General features: G+C 46.0%; 1 protein-coding gene across 7 annotated transcripts in view; it reads left to right on the top strand.

Annotated features, from left to right (window-relative positions):
• Positions 1–20,767, top strand: part of MINK1 (misshapen like kinase 1) — a 965,829-nt gene that overhangs the window by 377,121 nt on the left and 567,941 nt on the right. For all 7 annotated transcript variants that reach the window (XM_085637899.1, XM_085637895.1, XM_085637897.1 and 4 more), the window contains exon 4: positions 10,588–10,713. In XM_085637899.1, the coding sequence (XP_085494025.1) occupies positions 10,588–10,713 (126 nt within the window). The remainder of the gene's footprint in view (positions 1–10,587; positions 10,714–20,767) is intronic.

The raw sequence follows: 20,767 nt of genomic DNA on the forward strand, positions 1-20,767 counted from the left end.
GGAAGGTGGAGGTGGTGTATGTTTGTAGTTTGTGAATGAAAGTATGATAAGGTGTTGTGTGTAAGAATTTCTTGTACTAGTGTGTGTGTTATGTTTTTTTTGTTGAGGAGTAAGGACAGGAGGAGGTGATGTACTTATTTTCTGAGAAGAATTTGTATGTAAAGTATTGTTGGTGGGTGGAAGTTGTAAGGTAAATGGGGTGGTGATGTGTTTTGGCAAAAAGTGTATGTGGTGTAAGAGAAGGGCTGAACAAGAGTTAAGAGTGTGTTAGATTTGATTGCTAAAAGAGGTAAAGTGTAGTGCATTGGAGTGTAAGTGTTGTGTGGTTGTGTAATGATGGTAAACAGAAGAGGAGGGTGTTGGTGTATGTAAAGATGGAAGGATGAGTATAGGTTTGCTGTTAAAAAGGGGCTCAAGTATTGGATCCAACTCAATATGGGGTTAGAGCGGGCCATAGTACCGAGTCCACGTCGTTAAAATCTACAGAGGAAATTAGAATTGCATTAGATCAGGGAGACAAGGCCGCTATGATCATGCTCGATCTGTCGGCGGCCTTCGATACGGTCCATCACGACTTGTTGATGGACCAGTTGTGGGAATGTGGAGTACAAGGCAAAGCATGTTCTAAACCGTTTCCCTGCCTTGCGGGGTCCCACAAGGTTCCTCGCTTAGTCCAACATTGTTTACCGTTGTTTAACGTTTATGTGTCCTCTCTTGCCCCTTTGATCAGGTCATTTGGATTTGATCTTACATCTTATGCAGATGACACTCAGATTGTGGTGTCTCTGCAACCAGGGCCAGAGAGGGGGACAGAATTACGTTTTCACGATTGCATGGACGCAGTGGGTTTATGGATGGCCCAGAACTGTTTAAAACTGAACTCAAGCAAGACGGAGGTCATTTTGTTTGGTAACGATCCTAAGTTCTGGACCCCAAGTTGGTGGCCGGTTTCACTGGGCTCACTTCCAACTCCCTCCAGGAAAGTAAAGAATCTGGGAGTTTTGATTGACGATAGGCTCCAGTTTGAAGATCAAGTCAATTCAGTTGTCTCGGCTACCACATTTGTCTTGAGAACCTGTAAGAAAATTTTACAGTATCTTCCCAAGGAAAATCAACGCACTATAGTGACTTCATTGACTATGACTAGGCTGGACTATTGCAACAGCCTTTATTGTAATATCCAGGAGCGCCTGTTGCATAGATTACAACTTCTTCAAAACTCGGCAGCCAGATTACTTACAGGGACACCTAAATTTGCCTCTGTTTCTGGTGACATTAGAAGACTCCACTGGCTGCCTGTTAAGAAACGGGTTCAGTTTAAGTCACTTTGCACCGTTTTTAAAGCTCTTCACGAGAATGGCCCAGAACATCTAAAGCAGCAGTTTAAGTGGTATGTTCCAAATAGACCACTGCGATCCCTAGGAGCTAAATTGGTAGCAGTTCCAGCCTTCAAAAAAAACTGGCTGGGGAGGCAGGAGTTTTCGGGTGGGGGCAGCCAAAGCTTGGAATGCCCTCCCGTTTCAACTTCGTAACAACATGGATCTCATGGCTTTTAGGAAAGCCTTAAAAACCTGGATGTTTAATGTGTAATATGTGGTTTCTTTTTGGTGAGCTTTTTTTCGGGAGGTTCTTTGTAGATAGCGCCAGGACACCTTCGGGTAACAGTTTGCGCTTTAGAAATATTATAACATAACATAACATTTAGGAGTAATTTGAGTAGGGAGTGTGTGTTTGGATGGGATATAGTTAGGTATGATGTGGATTTGAATCATGTTTGTGATGAGTGGTTTGGTTAGTGGTATAGGACAGTGTGGTGTTTTGTGTGTGAGTGGAGGTGCAAATGTGTGGTTGTTGGGATAGACAGGTGTAAAGCTGTGGTTTGTGGGTTTTTTATAGTCGGTGCTGAGACATTGAACTGGGTTTGTTGGTAGTAAATGAGTAGAGTATATTTGCTGTGAGTATGTAAATCTGGTTGTGGTAGGGTGAGTGTCGGTGAGTAGGAAAGTGGGCAGCATCTTGGGCCCTGGGCCCGATCCGTCTCGAACAGGCTCAAACAGGTAACTTCCCTTGTCCTCTCTACCCTTTTCCTTGACGCGCGGCTGAGACGCCCTGAACCCTGACCTTAAATAGTCCTTATGATTAGGTGACCCCTTCTGCCAATGAGAACCCTAGCCCTAACCAATCACAACACTAGCACTGAGCCCTAGGACCAATAGGGGACCAAGACCTTACAGCCAATCACAGCCCTGGTCCTAACAGCCAATCAGAAACCAAACCCTAAGCCCTAGGTTCAATAGAAACCATAGCCCTACAAACCAAACAAATCATCCTAAACCTATCCACCAATCAGATCTCTAATCCTAAACCTTATCACAAAACACTTCTCTAAGACCGTAAATCAATATGCTTCTAAATCGCCATACAACTTGAGGCGGTCTTCCTAGCCCAAATTTGTTTCTTAATCCCCTCCAAGATAATTAGTTCAGTTTATGTCCATGTGATTATAGTATTGGTCGTCCTGAGCAAACTAAGGGGCATTCACTCTATTCATCTGTGCTGGCCAAGGAGCAGCGTAGCTAAGCACTGTGTCAAAATATTTGCCATTCACTGTTCTACTCACAGACTCACGCACATGCAGTTGCGCATGTTCAGCAGGATTTATTAGTGGGGATTTGCACACCAGTGAGGAATTGTATCTTGGGGACACACTGACTTCTTTAGTTTACACTAACTGATTATCTCCACAACTGGATGAGTACCTGAAACATCCTGATGGCCATGGGGGTCAAGACTCGAACGGCAGTGCCCTTCTCCCAAAGAGGTTCTTCAGTTTTCTAAAGACTTCTTATTTTGAAGATCACCCACGAGTTGAAGCATAGATGACCTCGCAAGGTGCTGTTGATGACCTCATTTGAGGGTTAGTTCAGATGTTCTGGCCTGGCCAAGCGCTGTCCTGCGTTGACCTGAACAGAAGATTCTCCCAGCCACTGGCAAGTCTGAATTCTGTGCATCTCACCACATGTTTTGCACTCGGTTTCACAGTTCCTAAGAACCAGCAACCTGAACCAGTCTGCTGAAATGTGGAATGCTTTGGATTTTAGGAGGTGCCCTCAATAAGAAGTGAAACGAGCATTGGCAAAGCCAACTGGTTTAATCTATGTGAGATCGATTGGCTTTGTCAATATTTAGTAGACATTTTGCACAGCAGCACGAGCTGCTATGCCCCATGGCTTAAAGGACAGAAAAAAGTGCTGTGACGCGGACAGCAATTGACCAAATTATAGCAGACTTTTTTCATTTACTTTATGCCATGTTGCTCGCGCTGCTGTACAACATGTCTAAAAAACATTGACACAGTCAATAGATCTTGCATAGTTGAAACCTATTGGCTTTGCCAGCGCTTGTTATAATGAATAGTGTGAGGAGTTTGTGTCCCCTCTATTTCTCATAGTCTGAGACAATTTATTTCAACCTTACATAAAAAATCGAATTGAAAGTTGATAGCAAGTACCCTTGGACTGAAATAAAGGTTGTGGCGGCTTTCAAAATGGAAGCGTGGCTTGATTTTCTTTTGTCTTTCTCTGCAGAGATTTAGACCTGTACATGGGGTATACGATGAGGAATATTCTAGGCATGGGTATTGTCAGCGAGGCAGCGTGATAGTCATTGTGGAGATGGTGAACAAATTAAGCAGCAGTACCTTTGCGAAAACAGATCAGAACAACTTCAAAATATGTAAACTCTCCTAAAAAATATGAACATGTCCTTGTGTTATGTAACTGGTGCTCATGTAAAGTGCTCCATAACATTAGCAAAGCCAAATAGCTCTTCAAGAGCCAATTGTCTTTGTCACCGTTTTTTTGTGGAGGGCCATGGGGAGTGATGGAGTTGAGGGGGAGAAGGGCTGGACAGGCAATCAACATGAAGAGAGGTGGAGGGGGATGAGTTGGTGGCTACAGACGCATGCACTCTCCAAGAGTGCCATGTTGGTAAGTAAAAAGCAAACAAAAAACAAAAGTACCTGCTGGCCAGTGGAAGGACACTGACCACAGGTAGCAGTACTTGGACTATGCTCCACGGCAGGGGCAAAGAATCCAAAGCCCAGGTGGAAACCAAAGACTGGGAGGAGCTGCTGACCAATAGGAAGCAAGGAAACAAGAGTGACGTGGGAGCAAACCATTCGTAAGTGAAGGTAAGTAATGGGCAGACTCCATGCCCCATTTAAGATTTTATTTTGGGATTTTCAAGTGATTTCGCAAACACTGCACAGGCAAAACCTAGAAAGGAACCAAGGTGGAAGCAGATATAATGACTGTGAATTTATTAGTTGCAGCCGTGTATGAAATGTCATGATCAGTGTACACATGTACTGTACTTGTGTGAGCATTTAGTGCCTGTTATAAAGACAACTCATTGCTCTTGTTTGAATTCCACTGTGCCTTGCTCCTTTCTGCACCAGTGCCTGGGCTAGCCCTTGTCTGCTAAGCTTGAAGTCTAAAGAGGATTCAAGAGGGGAAGGGATGCAATTCCAGGCTATTTGTCTGAGCCCCACAGGCATATCCCTGTGGATTCCGCATGATTGACAGGTCAACCTCTATCAGCCTCTTGTTCATCTACGATAGCATGTCTAACCAGAGGGCTTTTCATAAACTGATGATTTGTATAGAAGCTTCTGGTGTGAAATTCATGACCTGGTTGCGTATCCCAGCTGAGTTTGTTTCTGGGTCACCGCTTTGATTGCATTAGGGACCTTGCATGTATTTATGTTGCTGGTAACCTTATCTGTGAAGTGCAGGGCTTCACTTCATTCAGAACGTCTATGGCATCTTTTCATCCCCATTCAGTGATTTCCAAAGTGCCAGTGTGTGAGGTGGACATGGACAAGTTGAGCTTTCAGGGACTCCACTATTAGTACACATGAAGTAAATTTGGCCTGAGTTGCGCCCACCCCGGGGATAATATAAAGGAAATGCCACAGCAATTGAAAATTGTTTTACTGTCACTGCAAAATGGGTACTTCCTGTTGCTCTAGGGCATGAGTTATATTTGCGGAATTTATGAAATGTGAATGTAGTTTTTTGAAGCAATAGGTCCTTGAACATAGAAGAGTTTACAGCACCATGGCAGACATGTTTCTTCCCCGTAGATGACTGATGGATCATTGGAAAGAGTGGTCCTTACGGTTGGAGATTGCACTGTGAAAGTGAATTATGCGTCTTTCCCGGGAGCGTAGTCTCTGAAGACGTGCATGCTCAATGCTGTTAGTTGTGTTGATGCACATACGTCTTGGATAGTTGAGCCTTCTGCTCTTCTCTGAATTAAGGAAGTCTTACTTTGGAATAAGAGTTTCTCCTGACTCTGGAGGGCTTCACTAAGGTAGCTTGCTTTCAAGTCTTTTTTTTTCTTCTTTTGATTCATTTTCTGCCAGCTATATTTCTTCTATCCAATCACTACCTCGTATGAGCCGTAGGAGGGTTCGAAAGTTATTTTAGTATACAGCATGGACCTTTAAGATATGATCAGTGCTGGGTTTGATTTGGTCAAACTTTCTTTACTTTTTGCATCATCATCCGCCCCATGGCATCTAGTAATAGGACAGGCAGGTAAAGCCCCGTCTAGGTGAGAACGGATCAAGGTGGCTGTAAATTTGTTTAAGGGAGATGGTTTTTATCTTGGGTAGTACGTACAACTAGGAAAGGCTGCCTTAAGTTTGTCATTACCCAAGTCTTGAATGCTGTAGTACCCAAGTTGGAGGAGCCTTGAAAACCAATAGATGGGAAGCAGCATTAAAGTGGGGCTACTTGTGAGGCCAACAAATTCCATCTTTGTGGAAGGTATTGTCCTGGGTGTGTCTGACATCCGTGCTTGAATGTGATGAATGTGTGTCAGGAGGAGGAGATGTTAGCAAGTGATGCCTTAAAGTAGAGTTTGGGATTGTCAACGGACTGGTGAATGTGGACTCCATGGTATGGTATGGTATGGGAGGTCACCTCGCTGTTTCTTTGTGTTGGTTGAAAGCCATTGGGGTAAACAATGCCTTGACAAAACCTTCGGTTGTGGCAGGTAAGGTGATCTGAAAGGACCCAGGTGAATATATTTGTTGCTGCTGCACAGGGATGATGGATGTTTTGGTACTGGTGGACTTATTGTCTTTGTGCAGCACACATGGTATTAGAAGGGTCAAGGCCCATCTTGAATTGGGGTTCTCTCTCAGGCTGTTCCCGCTGCCTCCACTTCTTGTTCCTGCTCAAGTCCTGAGAGCACAAATGTCAAAAGCTTGTGGCTTGATAGTTTGCCGGTTTTGGAGGTGAACGTAAGGTCTTCAGTTGATGTGAGGGTTTCTTATTCTTTCTTCCAATGGTCTGTCACTCGTATGTGTACCCCAGTTCAGTTCCGAAGTCTTCCATTTGATGCTAGGATAAAAAAGTATGACATAGATTTTCAGAAGGCGTTGAGCATATGGAGCACTTTTTGATTGCACAGCAGGAAGGCGTTCCCTTGAAGACAAGATGGACACTTGCCGTTTAACTTGTTTGGGCATCATACAGGAGTGCTTCTTCTGCTAAGCATTAAAAATATATGCACACACATGTTCATTCTCTCTGCTTAGGTTTTCATAGTGAAAGCCATAAAAGGTTTGAGGAAATGTATGATTTCAAAACCAAATTCCTACTCTTTTAATGTGCGGCTTGTGGTGTTGGACCTGAGATGATGTGATAATTTTTAGAAATCCACACAGGTGAACACTTTTGGGGACATCTGTAGTGAGGCGGCATTTAAAATGGGGGCTTTATCAATGCACCATCCTAGCAGTCAGACGCAGCTACTATGGTAAGGTCAGATGATCAATACTTTAGGCATGACTGCTAATGGGATGTTCCCTTTTGTTTTTAAGTCACCTCTGCCTTTTCAGATAACTGAGAGATTCATCTTTCAATCTCTGACTCTGAGCTGAAGTGATCCTTGGAAGGTATCTATAGCCGTGTGAGATCCATCATTTTATTCTCCGACTCTGAGCTGAAGTGATCCTTTTAAGGCAGAGTTATTGTGCGGCGAGAGTGGCAGGTGTAAAATCAGTGAACTTTTATGTTTATTAAAATGTATTCTGATAAGGTGCATTGTACATCGGAGCTTGAACAGGGTGGTTCAAGACCATATACAAGAAGGAAGGAAGTCGCGAATAGCGCTACGAACTCTACAGCGTAACCCGTATAATGGCGGGATAGCACTACCAGAGATCAAAGCCTATTATTGAGCTGCCCCTCTGGTCCCAATCAACGAATGGGTGCACACAGTCTGAAACCACCCCATGTACAGACTGGAAAGAAAGACACGAGAGCCACATACTCCTCTCCACTACTTGTATCGGGCTGGTGGGACATGCAGACTTCTCCCAGCGACTAGGGTCACACTGGATGCCTGGGATCGTGTGACCAAAACCCTGGGTTGGGTCTGCATGGTTCCTATGACAACACCGATATGGAAAGGGAAGTGGTTCAGGGGACTGGACTAGCTACTGGGCTTCCGGATCTACTTGGTATCTTCACGCCCAGGGACAAGAGCGAACTGAAAACCTAACCCGTCCTTTGTGTGGAATATAAACTCCATAAATCCCAATTTTTTTAATACGCACAGCTGCGCCATGCGTGGTTAGCAGAAGTATGTAAGCTCCATAAATCCCAATTTTTTAAATACGCCCAGCTGCGCCATGCGTGGTTAGCAGAAGGATGGACAGCGGTAGACCTGCAGGAAGTTGTGCCGCTTGAGGGGAGACTGTTGCAAGAAGAATAAACAACCAGAACAATATCCTCACATACAAGACGCTTAATAACCATATGCCCGACAAACTGGGTAAAAGTGGGAGTATGAGATGGGCACCATGGAGAGTGTGGATAGGGCGGCGGCCCTGATGCACCCAAGGGACGTAGCCATCAAGGCCCATTTGCGTCTCGTCCAATTTAAGATTTTGCATCGAACATATTATGACAAGGCGCGACTACACACAATGGGGTAGGCCGATAGCCCGGACTGTCTTCGTTGTAGGACTGCTGTGGGGGATTTTCTACATACACTGTGGGGATGCCCAGTCATACAACTATATTGGCACGCAATACTTGAAGAACTTAGTACGGTACAGGGAAAAGATATCCTGGCAGGCCCCAGGTTCGTACTCCTAGGCATCCCTAGTGAGGTAGAGTTGGCTAGACCCCAGCTACTCTTCAGTGCACTTGGCCTAGTGGTGGCAAAACAAGATGTGGGCAGGCATTGGGGAACGGCAGAAGCCCTCACTCTCCAGGAATTTAGATTGGAAATGGACTTGGATATGGCGGCCAAAACAGTCATGTAAAAGTAGGAGGTGCCCACGTAAATTTCAGAAGGTGTGGGGTAGATGGATGCGCTAATATAGCCATGATTCCTTGCTTAACGCCTCCCAACCTCCTGACGGGGGAGAATTGGAGTAACCACACATCCCCGTGCTTGCCACCGAAGGGGTGGGCACTCAATAATGGAAGAAGTGCATATGCATTGTTGCGCCGTGGGGTGGAGTTCTGCATCACTTCTCCATGTTCTTGTCTTCGAGTGATCTCTTGAGGCTGCTATTTGTGTGATTCTTATGCCTGTCCTGTACGCGACCGTCGTTATGGTTCTGATGCATGTATTTTCACCTTGCATATGAAAAATGATTAAAGATATTGACGCAAAAAAAGAAAAGAAGGGAGGAAGTTTCTTCTAGTTGGACCCTCTTGGCTGTTGACGAACGGTGGACGAGGTGCTTTTTGAAAAGACGTGTTTGCCACCCCTTTCTGAGCTGTAGAATTGATCGAGAAGGTGCTATTTCATTGCCTTGAGTGGACTCCCTGCTTCTGTTTGTCTTTCTGTGTTGCTTGATTTCCCATCTGGAAGTATTCAAGCTCTGTGTATTTGATTCCTTAGATGAGGAGTGGAGTCTGGTTAGTGTTCTGTACGTGATCTGAATATGCTGGTTCTGCTTTTGGGCTGGTAGAGAGAACAGTTAGATTTCTTCACAGTTGTGCTCATGTGGTTTAGAGTCAGGTGACTTCACGCGGGGCACTTATCGGAGGCACAAGGTTGGCTTCTGCCAGTGCACTGGGTGTTGCTGCCATGCAGGTGTGTGCTATGAAGGAAACATCATTGTCGATATCTTGGGAGTTTTCTTTTGGGCGTGAGTAGGGGTACATTCCTCCATCTTCCTCTGGGTGAGCCAGTGCTGCAAGTGTGGTTCTTTGGAGCACCTCGCCGTGAGAATGAAATTAGGTTCCTTGGGACTAGTGCAGGAGGCTGCTTGTTGCCAGCTCTCGCATTCCCGTAGCTTTTCTAACAGGATGATTTGAGTGAGGGAAAAGAGTGGGTAGCAAAGCAGAGGAAGGATACTCGACCTTGTCCGAGCATTGAACCCCAATGCTGCAGATGTCATGCCATTCCTTCTAGGACTCCACAGGCCTGTGTCATGTAGAGTCCGTGTCATGTAGAGTCCGTGTCATGTAGTGTCATAAAGCGATGCCCGAGGAGTGCGTCTGCATCAGACAGTCTGACAAGAGTGCAGAGTTGGAGAAGAGGATGAAGGAATGTGTCTTCTCTAAGAGACAGATGTCTTCACCAGTTGGGACATCTTTTCTCGAACACACGGTATGAGAGAAGACATCAGGGGTTTGCTGTGAATTATGGTATGCTGAACAGAGAGGGCACTTTACAGGCTGCTGATAACTGGCAGGAGTTACCTCCCTAACCTAGAGAAGAAAGCTGTAGGAAATATTCTAAACAGTAGGTAATCTTGGCTTCCAATGTAGTGGCAGTTTGCACATCGCTATGTCCAACAGTGGTGTCACCATCGCTATGTCAAAGAGTGGTGTCCCCATCCTTGCGTGGATTACATCCACTCTGGGGCATCTGTTCAGATTGAGGCACGATACAAGCAGTAGGTAAGCATAAGCTTGGGAGTTCCTCATCAGTAGGTTGCAGGGTGGACAAGTTGATGCCGCGGGCATCCTCTCAATGTTCTCTTCATGGTGTTATGAAGTGTTTTGGGCAGGTGAGTCAGTGTAGACATCTATCCACAGAACCTTCTCTTCTAAGGGCCCTCTGTAGCTTCCCGTTCTCGCCTTTATCTATGTCTCATGTACATTACTTCAGCCAGCTGAATCTGATTGCAGTGTGGAGCTGCGATGAGGCGTGCAAAGTGAGTGCGTCCAGGTTTGAGTCAGAGGGATGTGCCATGCAGGACTGGTCTCACACTTGATCCATCTCCTGCCCTGCGAGTACCAGAGTTACTTGCACCACTCTACACCCGCCCATCCCTCTTACAATCCAGTAGTTGAAAGTAGGAAGATACTGGGGACAAGACAGGAGATTGGCATGTCCCTAACACCCCAGTCAAAATACTTCTGCCCAGTCTCCTGTGCCAAATGCAAAATTAACAATAAGTCTGGATATGTCCCCAGAGGCAAAAGTACTAAAACCTGTCAAAACGTATGATTATTTTGATATTTACCATTGTTTTGCTGTATGTGCTTAAGAACATATGAATGACAAATTATATATCATGCATTTTCTTACTTTTAACCAAAGGATGAAGAAGAGGAAATTAAACAAGAAATTAACATGCTGAAGAAGTACTCGCACCACAGGAATATTGCCACCTACTATGGAGCCTTTATCAAGAAGAGCCCTCCCGGTAACGACGACCAGCTCTGGGTGAGTAGGACCACCAGTGCTCAGTACAGCCCTCCTCCTTGGACAAGAGCATCAGTTCTGTTGCCAGAATAATGTACAGCATGATTCCAACTCGCATGCCGTGTCCTACTCACATCAGGTAGGATAGCCCTCTGCTGCGCATAGGCCTCAGCAGACATGATCTACCCTTGTTGTTCAAAGCAGAGTCCCATCTAAGTGCACATTGCAATCGCTTGCTGTGCCCAAACTCTAGAGTACCCCACCACATTTCAGGTCTTCAATGTAACTGGGTCACTTAGGATTCTTTTTCCTGCCAGATGAGAGCTGGTCACTCTCTGACTGACTTGAAAGGAACTCTGAAAGTTCACATCACCAGTCTTGAATGCTCCCTCACTTATACTCAAAACCGCTGATAATTCCAGAAGCAACCTGTAGATATGTCACCTTTGCAAGTATCATATAGGTTGTACTTTGATTGTCCATGTAGTGGAACTTGTCCTAATACCTCAGCCTCACGTACTGTACCTGGTTTTCTGAGTTATCCCCCGGTCTATTAACATCTGTGCCGTCTTGATCCTGCATTCAGCACTTCTATTCTAAGAGATTCAAACATCATTAAACACAAATTAAGACGTTAGAAGGTTGCTGGGGGAATTCATCCTTGGTGGCAGCCCTGGCACATTGTCCATGGTAGAAGCAGATTCTCAAGAGTCGCTTGCCCTGACAGGCTCATAGATTTACCACTCGCCTCCAGTCAAAGTCCAGCTGCATTTCAGACACCAGACCCCCATCTTTCAATCATGGCATGGGTACACTGTAGATGAAGGTCAACGTGCTAAATCCTCAACTTCTCCTGCACCAACCTTTTGTTCTTCTGTGTAATTCATTGAGATGTGGGCTGCCAATACATGCAGGGAAACTTGTAGTGCTTTAATGATTGATACCGTCAATCAGTTTATCTTGTTGGAGTCTGTGGGGAATCCACCACAGAGGTGAATCTGTACTTGATGTACACGGCCTTGTTTCTTAACGTGGTGGGCACCACTGCGCTTTGTCCCCTGTGACTGTGCCATCGGGAAGCCTGGTATTGCCTGTTAATGTTCCTATGGTGACAGCCATCTGTATGCCACTGATCAAGATTGAGTTCAGGCCACATTGCGGGCATGCAAAGACTGCTGGTGTTCCCTAACTGATGAAAGAGAAGTCCTGGTGATGGCACTTGCGGTGATCTACGGCCACCCTGTGCCTACGTCTCCACTTAGAAGTGGGGGCTGGATATCAGACTTTGAAGTATGGTGCATCATCCTCCTTTCACCGCTCCAAGTGGGGCAGATTTGTGGATGTGCACCTGTGCCCCTTCCACATATATGTGAGCCTTATGTTGCTGTTACAGGCTTATCTCATGTGCACCATGTACATCGAGCATGAGCATACAAGCTAATCCGCTGACACAGCAGCAGAGAGACTGAGTTCTGACACAAGACTTGGAACCAGTGCAGTGCTTTGTGAAGTGGTAGGTGGCTGCTGAGATGTTACCATGGAGTCTGCAGCAGCAACTGCGGAGTGAGGAACCATGGCAACCCCACACTGCTTGGTACATGTGATGCTGATCCCCTCTAGCACAGGCGCTGAGAGGAGGGGGCATTCCATCACATAGGACTGGATATTCATTGGCAAAAGAAACCTGATCTGAAATTAAATGCCATTCACATTCTCGTGGGTATTCAGTGGCATAAACAAAATAATGGGCTATTTATCTGCAACTGTAATCTAATGTATATTCAAGGGCATAAACAATCTGATTAATATTCTGAGGTATGAGCAGTCTAATGGGTGTTCAGCACAGAAGCAAACATATGGGTATTCAGTGGCATGCAAGATCTAGTGGGTATTCAGTGGCATGCATGGTCTAGAGGGTATTCAGTGGCATGCAAGATCTAGTGGGTATTCAGTGGCATGTATGGTCTAGAGGGTATTCAGTGGCATGCAAGATCTAGTGGGTATTCAGTGGCATGCATGGTCTAGAGGGTATTCAGTGGCATGCACGATCTAGTGGGTATTCACTGGCATGCATGGTCTAGAGGGTATTCAGTGGCATGCAAGATCTAGTGGGTATTCAGTGGCATGCAAAATCTAGAGGGTATTCACTGGCATGCAAGATCTAGTGGGTATTCAGTGGCATGCAAAATCTAGAGGGTATTTACGGGCATGCAAGATCTAGAGGGTATATTGTGGCATGCAAGATCTAGAGGGTATTCAGTGGCATGCACGATCTAGTGGGTATTCAGTGGAATGCAAGATCTAGTGGGTATTCAGTGGCATGCAAGATCTAGTGGGTATTCAGTGGCATGCAAGATCTAGAGGCTATTCAGTGGCATGCAAGATCTAGAGGGTATTCAGTGGCATGCAAGATCTAGTGGATATTCAGTGGCATGTAAGATCTAGTGGGTATTCAGTGGCATGCAAGATCTAGAGGGGTATTCAGTGGCATGCAAGATCTGGAGGGTATTCAGTGGCATGCAAGATCTGGAGGGTATTCAGTGGCATGCAAGATCTGAAGGGTATTCAGTGGCATGCAAGATCTGGAGGGTATTCAGTGGCATGCAAGATCTAGTGGGTATTTACTGGCATGCATGGTCTAGAGCATGGGTACTCACAAACTTTCTTTTGAGGGCCAAAGTTACAGTGTGGTTTGTGGCCAAGGGCCACACCTGTAGTGGTTGGGTCAGTGGGGGTGGGGTCAGTGGGGGGCGGGGCTAGAGTAAAAGAAAGTCAAACCCTTTTCGGAACATTAGACAATGCTGTATTTCAAAAGCAGATGTAACTACAAACAGCACATTTTGATAATGTATTTCTATCAGCAGACAACAGCAATCTTAAGAGGCATTGCATAGCTTCATACACACTTTGACACCAATTCCATCACAGTCTCTCTCTCTCTCTGTCAGTCACTCTCACTCTCTCTCTCTCTCCGTCTCTTTGTCCCTCTCTCTGTGTCAGCCAGTCTCCCTGTTAGTTAGTCTCTTTCTTTCTCTCTCTCTCTCTCTCTCTCTCTCTCTCTCTCTCTCTCTCTCTCTCTCTCTCTCACTCACTCACTCAGTCTCTCTCCACTCTACCCACTATCTCTCTCTCTCTCTCTCTCTCCAATCTCTCTCCTCTCTCTCTCTCACTGGCGCCCTCCCCCTCTCTCTCCCTCTCTTTGTTTCCCTCTCTCTCTCTCTCTCTCCCTCTCCACTTTGTCTCTCTCTCTCTCTCCACTCTCTTTCTCCACTTTACCTCTCTCTCTGGGGGGCCATGGGGACATTACCTGTAAGGTCCACGGGCCACCAATGAAGGCCTGCTGAGCTGCTGGCAGCCCGCGGGACGTACTATGAGTACCATGGCTCTAGAGGGTATTCAGTGGCATGCAAATTCTAGAGGGTGTTCAATGGCATGCAAGATCTAGAGGGTATTCAGTCACATGCAAGATCTGGAGGGTATTTAGTGGCATGCAAAATCTAGAGGGTGTTCAGTGGCATGCAAGATCTAGAGGGTATTCAGTGGCATGCAAGATCTGGAGGGTATTCAGTGGCATGCAAGATCTAGTGGGTATTTACTGGCATGCATGGTCTAGAGCATGGGTACTCACAAACTTTCTTTTGAGGGCCAAAGTTACAGTGTGGTTTGTGGCCAAGGGCCACACCTGTAGTGGTTGGGTCAGTGGGGGTGGGGTCAGTGGGGGGCGGGGCTAGAGTAAAAGAAAGTCAAACCCTTTTCGGAACATTAGACAATGCTGTATTTCAAAAGCAGATGTAACTACAAACAGCACATTTTGATAATGTATTTCTATCAGCAGACAACAGCAATCTTAAGAGGCATTGCATAGCTTCATACACACTTTGACACCAATTCCATCACAGTCTCTCTCTCTTTCTCTCTGTCAGTCACTCTCTCTGTCAGTCACTCTCTCTGTCAGTCACTCTCTCTGTCAGTCACTCTCTCTGTCAGTCACTCTCTCTGTCAGTCACTCTCTCTGTCAGTCACTCTCTCCCTCTCTCTCTCTTCGTCTCTTTGTCCCTCTCTGTCTGTCTCTCTCTCTACATCTGTCAGCCAGTCTCTCTGTTAGTCTCTCTCTCTCTCTCTCTCTCCCAGTCAGTCTCTCTCTCACTCAGTCTCTCTCTCTCTCTCTCTCTCTCTCTCTCTCTCTCTCACTCACTCAGTCAGTCTCTCTCCACTCTACCCACTCTCTCTCTCCAATCTCTCTCCACTCTCTCTCTCACTGGCGCCCTCCCGCTCTCTCTGTTTCCCTCTCTCTCCCTCTCACTAGGGCCCTCTGTGTCTCTCTCTCTCTGTCCACTTTGTCTCTCTCTCTCTCTCCACGCGCTTTCTCTACTTTTCCTCTCTCTCTGGGGGGCCATGGGGACATTACCTGTAAGGTCCACGGGCCACCAATGAAGGCCTGCCGAGCTGCTGGCAGCCCGCGGGACGTACTATGAGTACCATGGGTCTAGAGGGTATTCTGTGGCATGCAAAATCTAGAGGGTGTTCAGTGGCATGCAAGATCTAGAGGGTATTCAGTCGCATGCAAGATCTGGAGGGTATTCAGTGGCATGCAAGATCTAGTGGTTATTCAGTGGCATGCAAGATCTGGAGGGTATTCAGTGGCATGCAAGATCTGGAGGGTATTCAGTGACATGCACGATCTGGAGGGTATTCAGTGGAATGCAAGATCTGGAGAAAATTCAGTGGCATGCAAGTTCTGGAGGGTATTCAGTGGCATGCAAGTTCTGGAGGGTATTCAGTGGCATGCAAGATCTAGTGGGTATTCAGTGGCATGCAAGATCTAGTGGGTATTCAGTGACATGCTAGATCTAGTGGGTATTCAGTGGCATGCAGGATCTAGAGGGTATTCAGTGGCATGCAGGATCTGGGGGTATTCAGTGGCATGCAAGATCTGGGGGTATTCAGTGGCATGCAAGATCTGGGGGTATTCAGTGGCATGCAAGATCTAGTGGATATTCAGTGGCATGCACGATCTAGTGTGTGTTCAGTGGCATGCAAGATCTTGAGGGTGTTCAGTGGAATGCAATATCTAGAGGGTATTCAGTGGCATGCAAGATCTAGTGGGTATTTAGTGGTATGCAAGATCTAGTGCGTATTCAGTGGCATGCAAGATCTAGAGGGTATTCAGTGGCATGCAAGATCTAGAGGGTATTCAGTGGCATGCAAGATCTAGTGGATATTCAGTGGCATGCACGATCTAGTGTGTGTTCAGTGGCATGCAAGATCTAGAGGGTGTTCAGTGGAATGCAATATCTAGAGGGTATTCAGTGGCATGCACGATCGTGAGGGTATTCAGTGGCATGCAAGATCTAGAGGGTATTCAGTGGCATGCAAGATCTAGTGGTTATTCAGTGGTGTGTAAGATCTGGATGGTATTTAGTGGCATGCAAGATCTGGAGGGTATTCAGTGGCTTGCAAGGTCTAGTCAGTATTCAGTGGAATGCAAGATCTAGAGGGTATTCAGTGGGTATTAAGTGGCATGCAAGATCTAGAGGCTATTCAGTGGAATGCATAATCTAGTGGGTATTCAGTGACATGCAAGATCTAGTGCGTATTCAGTGGCATGCAAGATCTGGAGATTATTCAGTAGCAATCAAGATCTAGTGGGTATTCAGTAGCATGCAAGATCTGGTGGGTATTCAGTGGCATGCAAGATCTGGTGGGTATTCAGTGGCATGCAAGATCTAGAGGGTATTCAGTGGCATGCAAGATCTAGAGGGTATTCAATAGCATGCAAGATCTAGAGGGTATTTAGTGGCATGCAAGATCTAGTGGGTATTCAGTGGCATGCAAGATCTAGTGGGTATTCATTGGCATGCAAGATCTAGAGGCTATTCAGTGGCATGCAAAATCTGAAGGGTATTCAGTGGCATGCAAGATCTTGTGAGTATTCAGTGGCATGCAAGATCTAGTGGGTATTCAATGGCATGCAAGATCTAGTGGGTATTCTGCGGCATTAAGATCTGGAGGATTTTCAGTGGCATGCAAGATCTGGTGGGTATTTAGTGGCATGCAAGATCTAGAGGGTATTCAATGGCATGTAAGATCTAGAGGGTATTCAGTGGCATGCAAGATCTAGTGGGTATTCAGTGGCATACAAGATCTGGAGGGTATTCAGTGGCATGCAAGATCTAGTGGGTGTTCATTGGCATGCAAGATCTAGAGGCTATTCAGTGGCATGCACAATCTGAAGGGTATTCAGTGGTATGCAAGATCTAGTGAGTATTCAGTTGCATGCAAGATTTAGTGGGTATTCAGTGGCATGAAAAATCTATTGGGTATTCAGTGACATGCAAGATCAAGTGGGTATTCAGTGGCATGCAAGATCTAGTGGGTATTCAGTGGCATGCAAGATCTAGTGGGTATTCAGTGGCATGCAAGATCTAGTGGGTATTCAGTGGCATGCAAGATCTAGTGGGTATTCAGTGGCATGCAAGATCTAGAGGGTATTCAGTGGCATGCAAGACCTAGTGGGTATTCAGTGGCATGCAAGATCTAGTGGGTATTCATTGGCATGCAAGATCTAGAGTCTTCAGTGGCATGCAAAATCTGAAGGGTATTCAGTGGCATGCAAGATCTAGTGGGTATTCATTGGCATGCAAGATCTAGAGTCTTCAGTGGCATGCAAAATCTGAAGGGTATTCAGTGGCATGCAAGATCTTGTGAGTATTCAGTGGCATGCAAGATCTAGTGGGTATTCAGTTGCATGCAAAATCTATTGGGTATTCAGTGTCATGCAAGATCTATTGGGTATTCAGTGGCATGCAAGATGTAGTGGGTATTCAGTGGCATGCAAGACCTAGTAGGTATTCAGTAGCATGCACGATCTGGTCGGTATTCAGTGGCATGCAAGATCTAGTGGGTATTCAGTTGCATGCAAAATCTATTGGGTATTCAGTGTCATGCAAGATCTATTGGGTATTCAGTGGCATGCAAGATGTAGTGGGTATTCAGTGGCATGCAAGACCTAGTAGGTATTCAGTAGCATGCACGATCTGGTCGGTATTTAGTGGCATGCAAGATCTAGAGGGTATTCAATGGCATGTAAGATCTAGAGGGTATTCAGTGACATGCAAGATCTAGTGGGTATTCAGTGGCATGCAAGATCTGGAGGGTATTCAGTGGCATGCAAGATCTAGTGGGTATTCAGTTGCATGCAAAATCTATTGGTTATTCAGTGACATGCAAGATCTAGTGGGTATTCAGTGGCATGCAAGATCTAGGGAGTATTCAGTTGCATGCAAGATCTAGTGGGTATTCAGTGGCATGCAAGATCTAGTGGGTATTCAGTGGCATGCAAGATCTGGAGGATATTCAGTGGCATGCACGATCTGGAGGGTTTTCAGTGGCATGCAAGGTCTAGTGGGTGTTCAGTGGCATGCATAATCTGGAGGGTATTCAGTGGCATGCAAGATCTAGTGGGTGTTCATTGGCATGCAAGATCTAGAGGCTATTCAGTGGCATGCAAAATCTGAAGGGTTTTCAGTGGCATGCAAGATCTAGTGAGTATTCAGTTGCATGCAAGATCTAATGGGTATTCAGTGGCATGCAAGATCTAGTGGGTATTCAGTGGCATGCAAGATCTCGAGGGTATTAAGTGGCATACTCTATCTGGAGGGTTTTCAGTGGCATGCAAGGTCTAGTGGGTGTTCAGTGGCACAGACAATCTGAGTGTTCAGTGGCACTGACAATCTGAGTGTTCAGTGGCACTGACAATCTAATGGGTATTCAGTGGCACTGACAATCTAATGGGTATTCAGTGGCACTGACAATCTAATGGGTATTCAGTGCCACAGACAACCTAAAGAGTGTTCAGTGGCACTGATAACCTAAAGAGTGTTCAGGGGCACTGACAACCTAAAGAGTGTTCAGTGGCACTGGCCATCTAATGGGAGTTCAGTGGCACTGACAATCTAAAAAGTGTTCAGTGGCACTTACATCCTAAAGAGTGTTCAGTCGTACTGACAATCTAAAGAGTGTTCAGGGGCACTGACAATCTAATGGGTGTTTAGTGGCACTGATAACCTAAAGAGTGTTCAGTGGCACTGATAACCTAAAGAGTGTTCAGTGGCACTAACAACCTAAAGAGTGTTCAGTGGCACTGACAATCTAATGGGTGTTCAGTAGCACTGACAACCTAAAGAGTGTTCAGGGGCACTGACTACCTAAAGATTGTTCAGGGGCACTGACTACCTAAAGAGTGTTCAGTGGAACTGACAACCTAAAGAGTGTTCAGTGGCACTAACAACCTAAAGAGTGTTCAGTGGCACTGACAATCTAATGGGTGTTCAGTAGCTCTGACAACCTAAAGAGTGTTCAGGGGCACTGACTACCTAAAGATTGTTCAGGGGCACTGACAACCTAAAGAGTGTTCAGTGGCACTGACAACCTAAAGAGTGTTCAGTGGCACTGACAACCTAAAGAGTGTTCAGTGGCACTGACAACCTAAAGAGTGTTCAGGGGCACTGACTACCTAAAGAGTGTTCAGGGGCACTGACTACCTAAAGAGTGTTCAGTGGCACTGACAACCTAAAGAGTGTTCAGTGGCACTAACAACCTAAAGAGTGTTCAGTGGCGCTGACAACCTAAAGAGTGTTCAGTGGCACTGACAATCGAATGGGTGTTCAGTAGCACTGACAACCTAAAGAGTGTTCAGGGGCACTGACTACCTAAAGATTGTTCAGGGGCACTGACTACCTAAAGAGTGTTCAGTGGCACTGACAACCTAAAGAGTGTTCAGTGGCACTAACAACCTAAAGAGTGTTCAGTGGCACTGACAACCTAAAGAGTGTTCAGTGGCACTGACAACCTAAAGAGTGTTCAGTGGCACTGACAATCTAATGGGTGTTCAGTAGCACTGACAACCTAAAGAGTGTTCAGGGGCACTGACTACCTAAACTACCTACCACACGACAACAAATATGTGCTGATCATGCTGATCAAGGACAGCACATGTGGGATGCGAGGAACGGTCTCAGTACGGGCATGCTGCACCCGAGGAGGGCAGCTACACTGCCTCCACCCCACACCTTGTGGGGCCCATGTGACTTTAAGGAAAGAGGAGAACAGTGTTTTCTTCATTACTCTAGAAGAGTGGGCTCAACTATACAGAGTACAAACCAGGGGATAGTGTCCCAACTGGCTATGACCTTACTCCCCTTTGATGTTTTTGATCTGAAGACCGTAGTCACTAAGTCACTGACAGTGAGTTCTCTGTGGTTGTGGTTCCCAATGAGACAAGGATGGAGGACAGCAGGTGTGATCCGAAGACGGGTGTCACTGTGGCACAGACAGTGAGTTCTCTGTGGTTGTGATTCACGGTAAGCTTAGGATGGACTCCCTGGAGGCGTAGAACAGACCAGGGATTTACAAGGCAGCCATTTACACATGTGAGGGCATCAGGTGCCGTGCCAGAGTTCTCGCGGTTGTCTTGGGTAGAATGTTACCAAATGGAACAGAGGGAATTGTGATGAGCCATGGAAGAAACAATAATTTATGGTGAAATGTTAGAGTATGAAAATGTGTATCAGTTATAAAAGTAACCAAGCATGTATTGGTTTAATTTTTTTGAGCGTTAAGGGGTTCCAAGTATTGTATATTCTACTATAAAACAGAAGGCTGTATGCAATGTTGATTTCTAGAAGTATGGAATGGGAATGTTCACCAGCTTCGCACCGAGGCTGGCCATTAGGGCGGGGTTTTACTTGGTGCAACTCAAAATACTGCCCGAGCCTACTTCACGAGTACCGGACCGTTTCCGCCGAAGGGCAGCTAACGATAAATGTCTTAGGGGTTGTGGCTACACCGGTTCCCCACTGCCCATTTTTTGGGCCTTTCCATGCATTCAGCCCTTTAGTTCCGTGGTGGCGACCGGATCTCAGAAGTGAGGCGGAGAACTTGGCGCTAGGCTCACTAGTGGCCACACTGGGCATCTATGGAGCGCACACCTTACCAAAAAACCCACTACTGCTATCCGTGTGGCTTTAATGGTGGCCATAAGGGGCATTATGAGGTTGTGGGGAAGCCTAGAAGT

The sequence above is a fragment of the Triturus cristatus genome, chromosome 12 (genome assembly GCF_964204655.1).
Source record: "Triturus cristatus chromosome 12, aTriCri1.1, whole genome shotgun sequence".
In the NCBI taxonomy this organism is placed as follows: domain Eukaryota; kingdom Metazoa; phylum Chordata; class Amphibia; order Caudata; family Salamandridae; genus Triturus; species Triturus cristatus.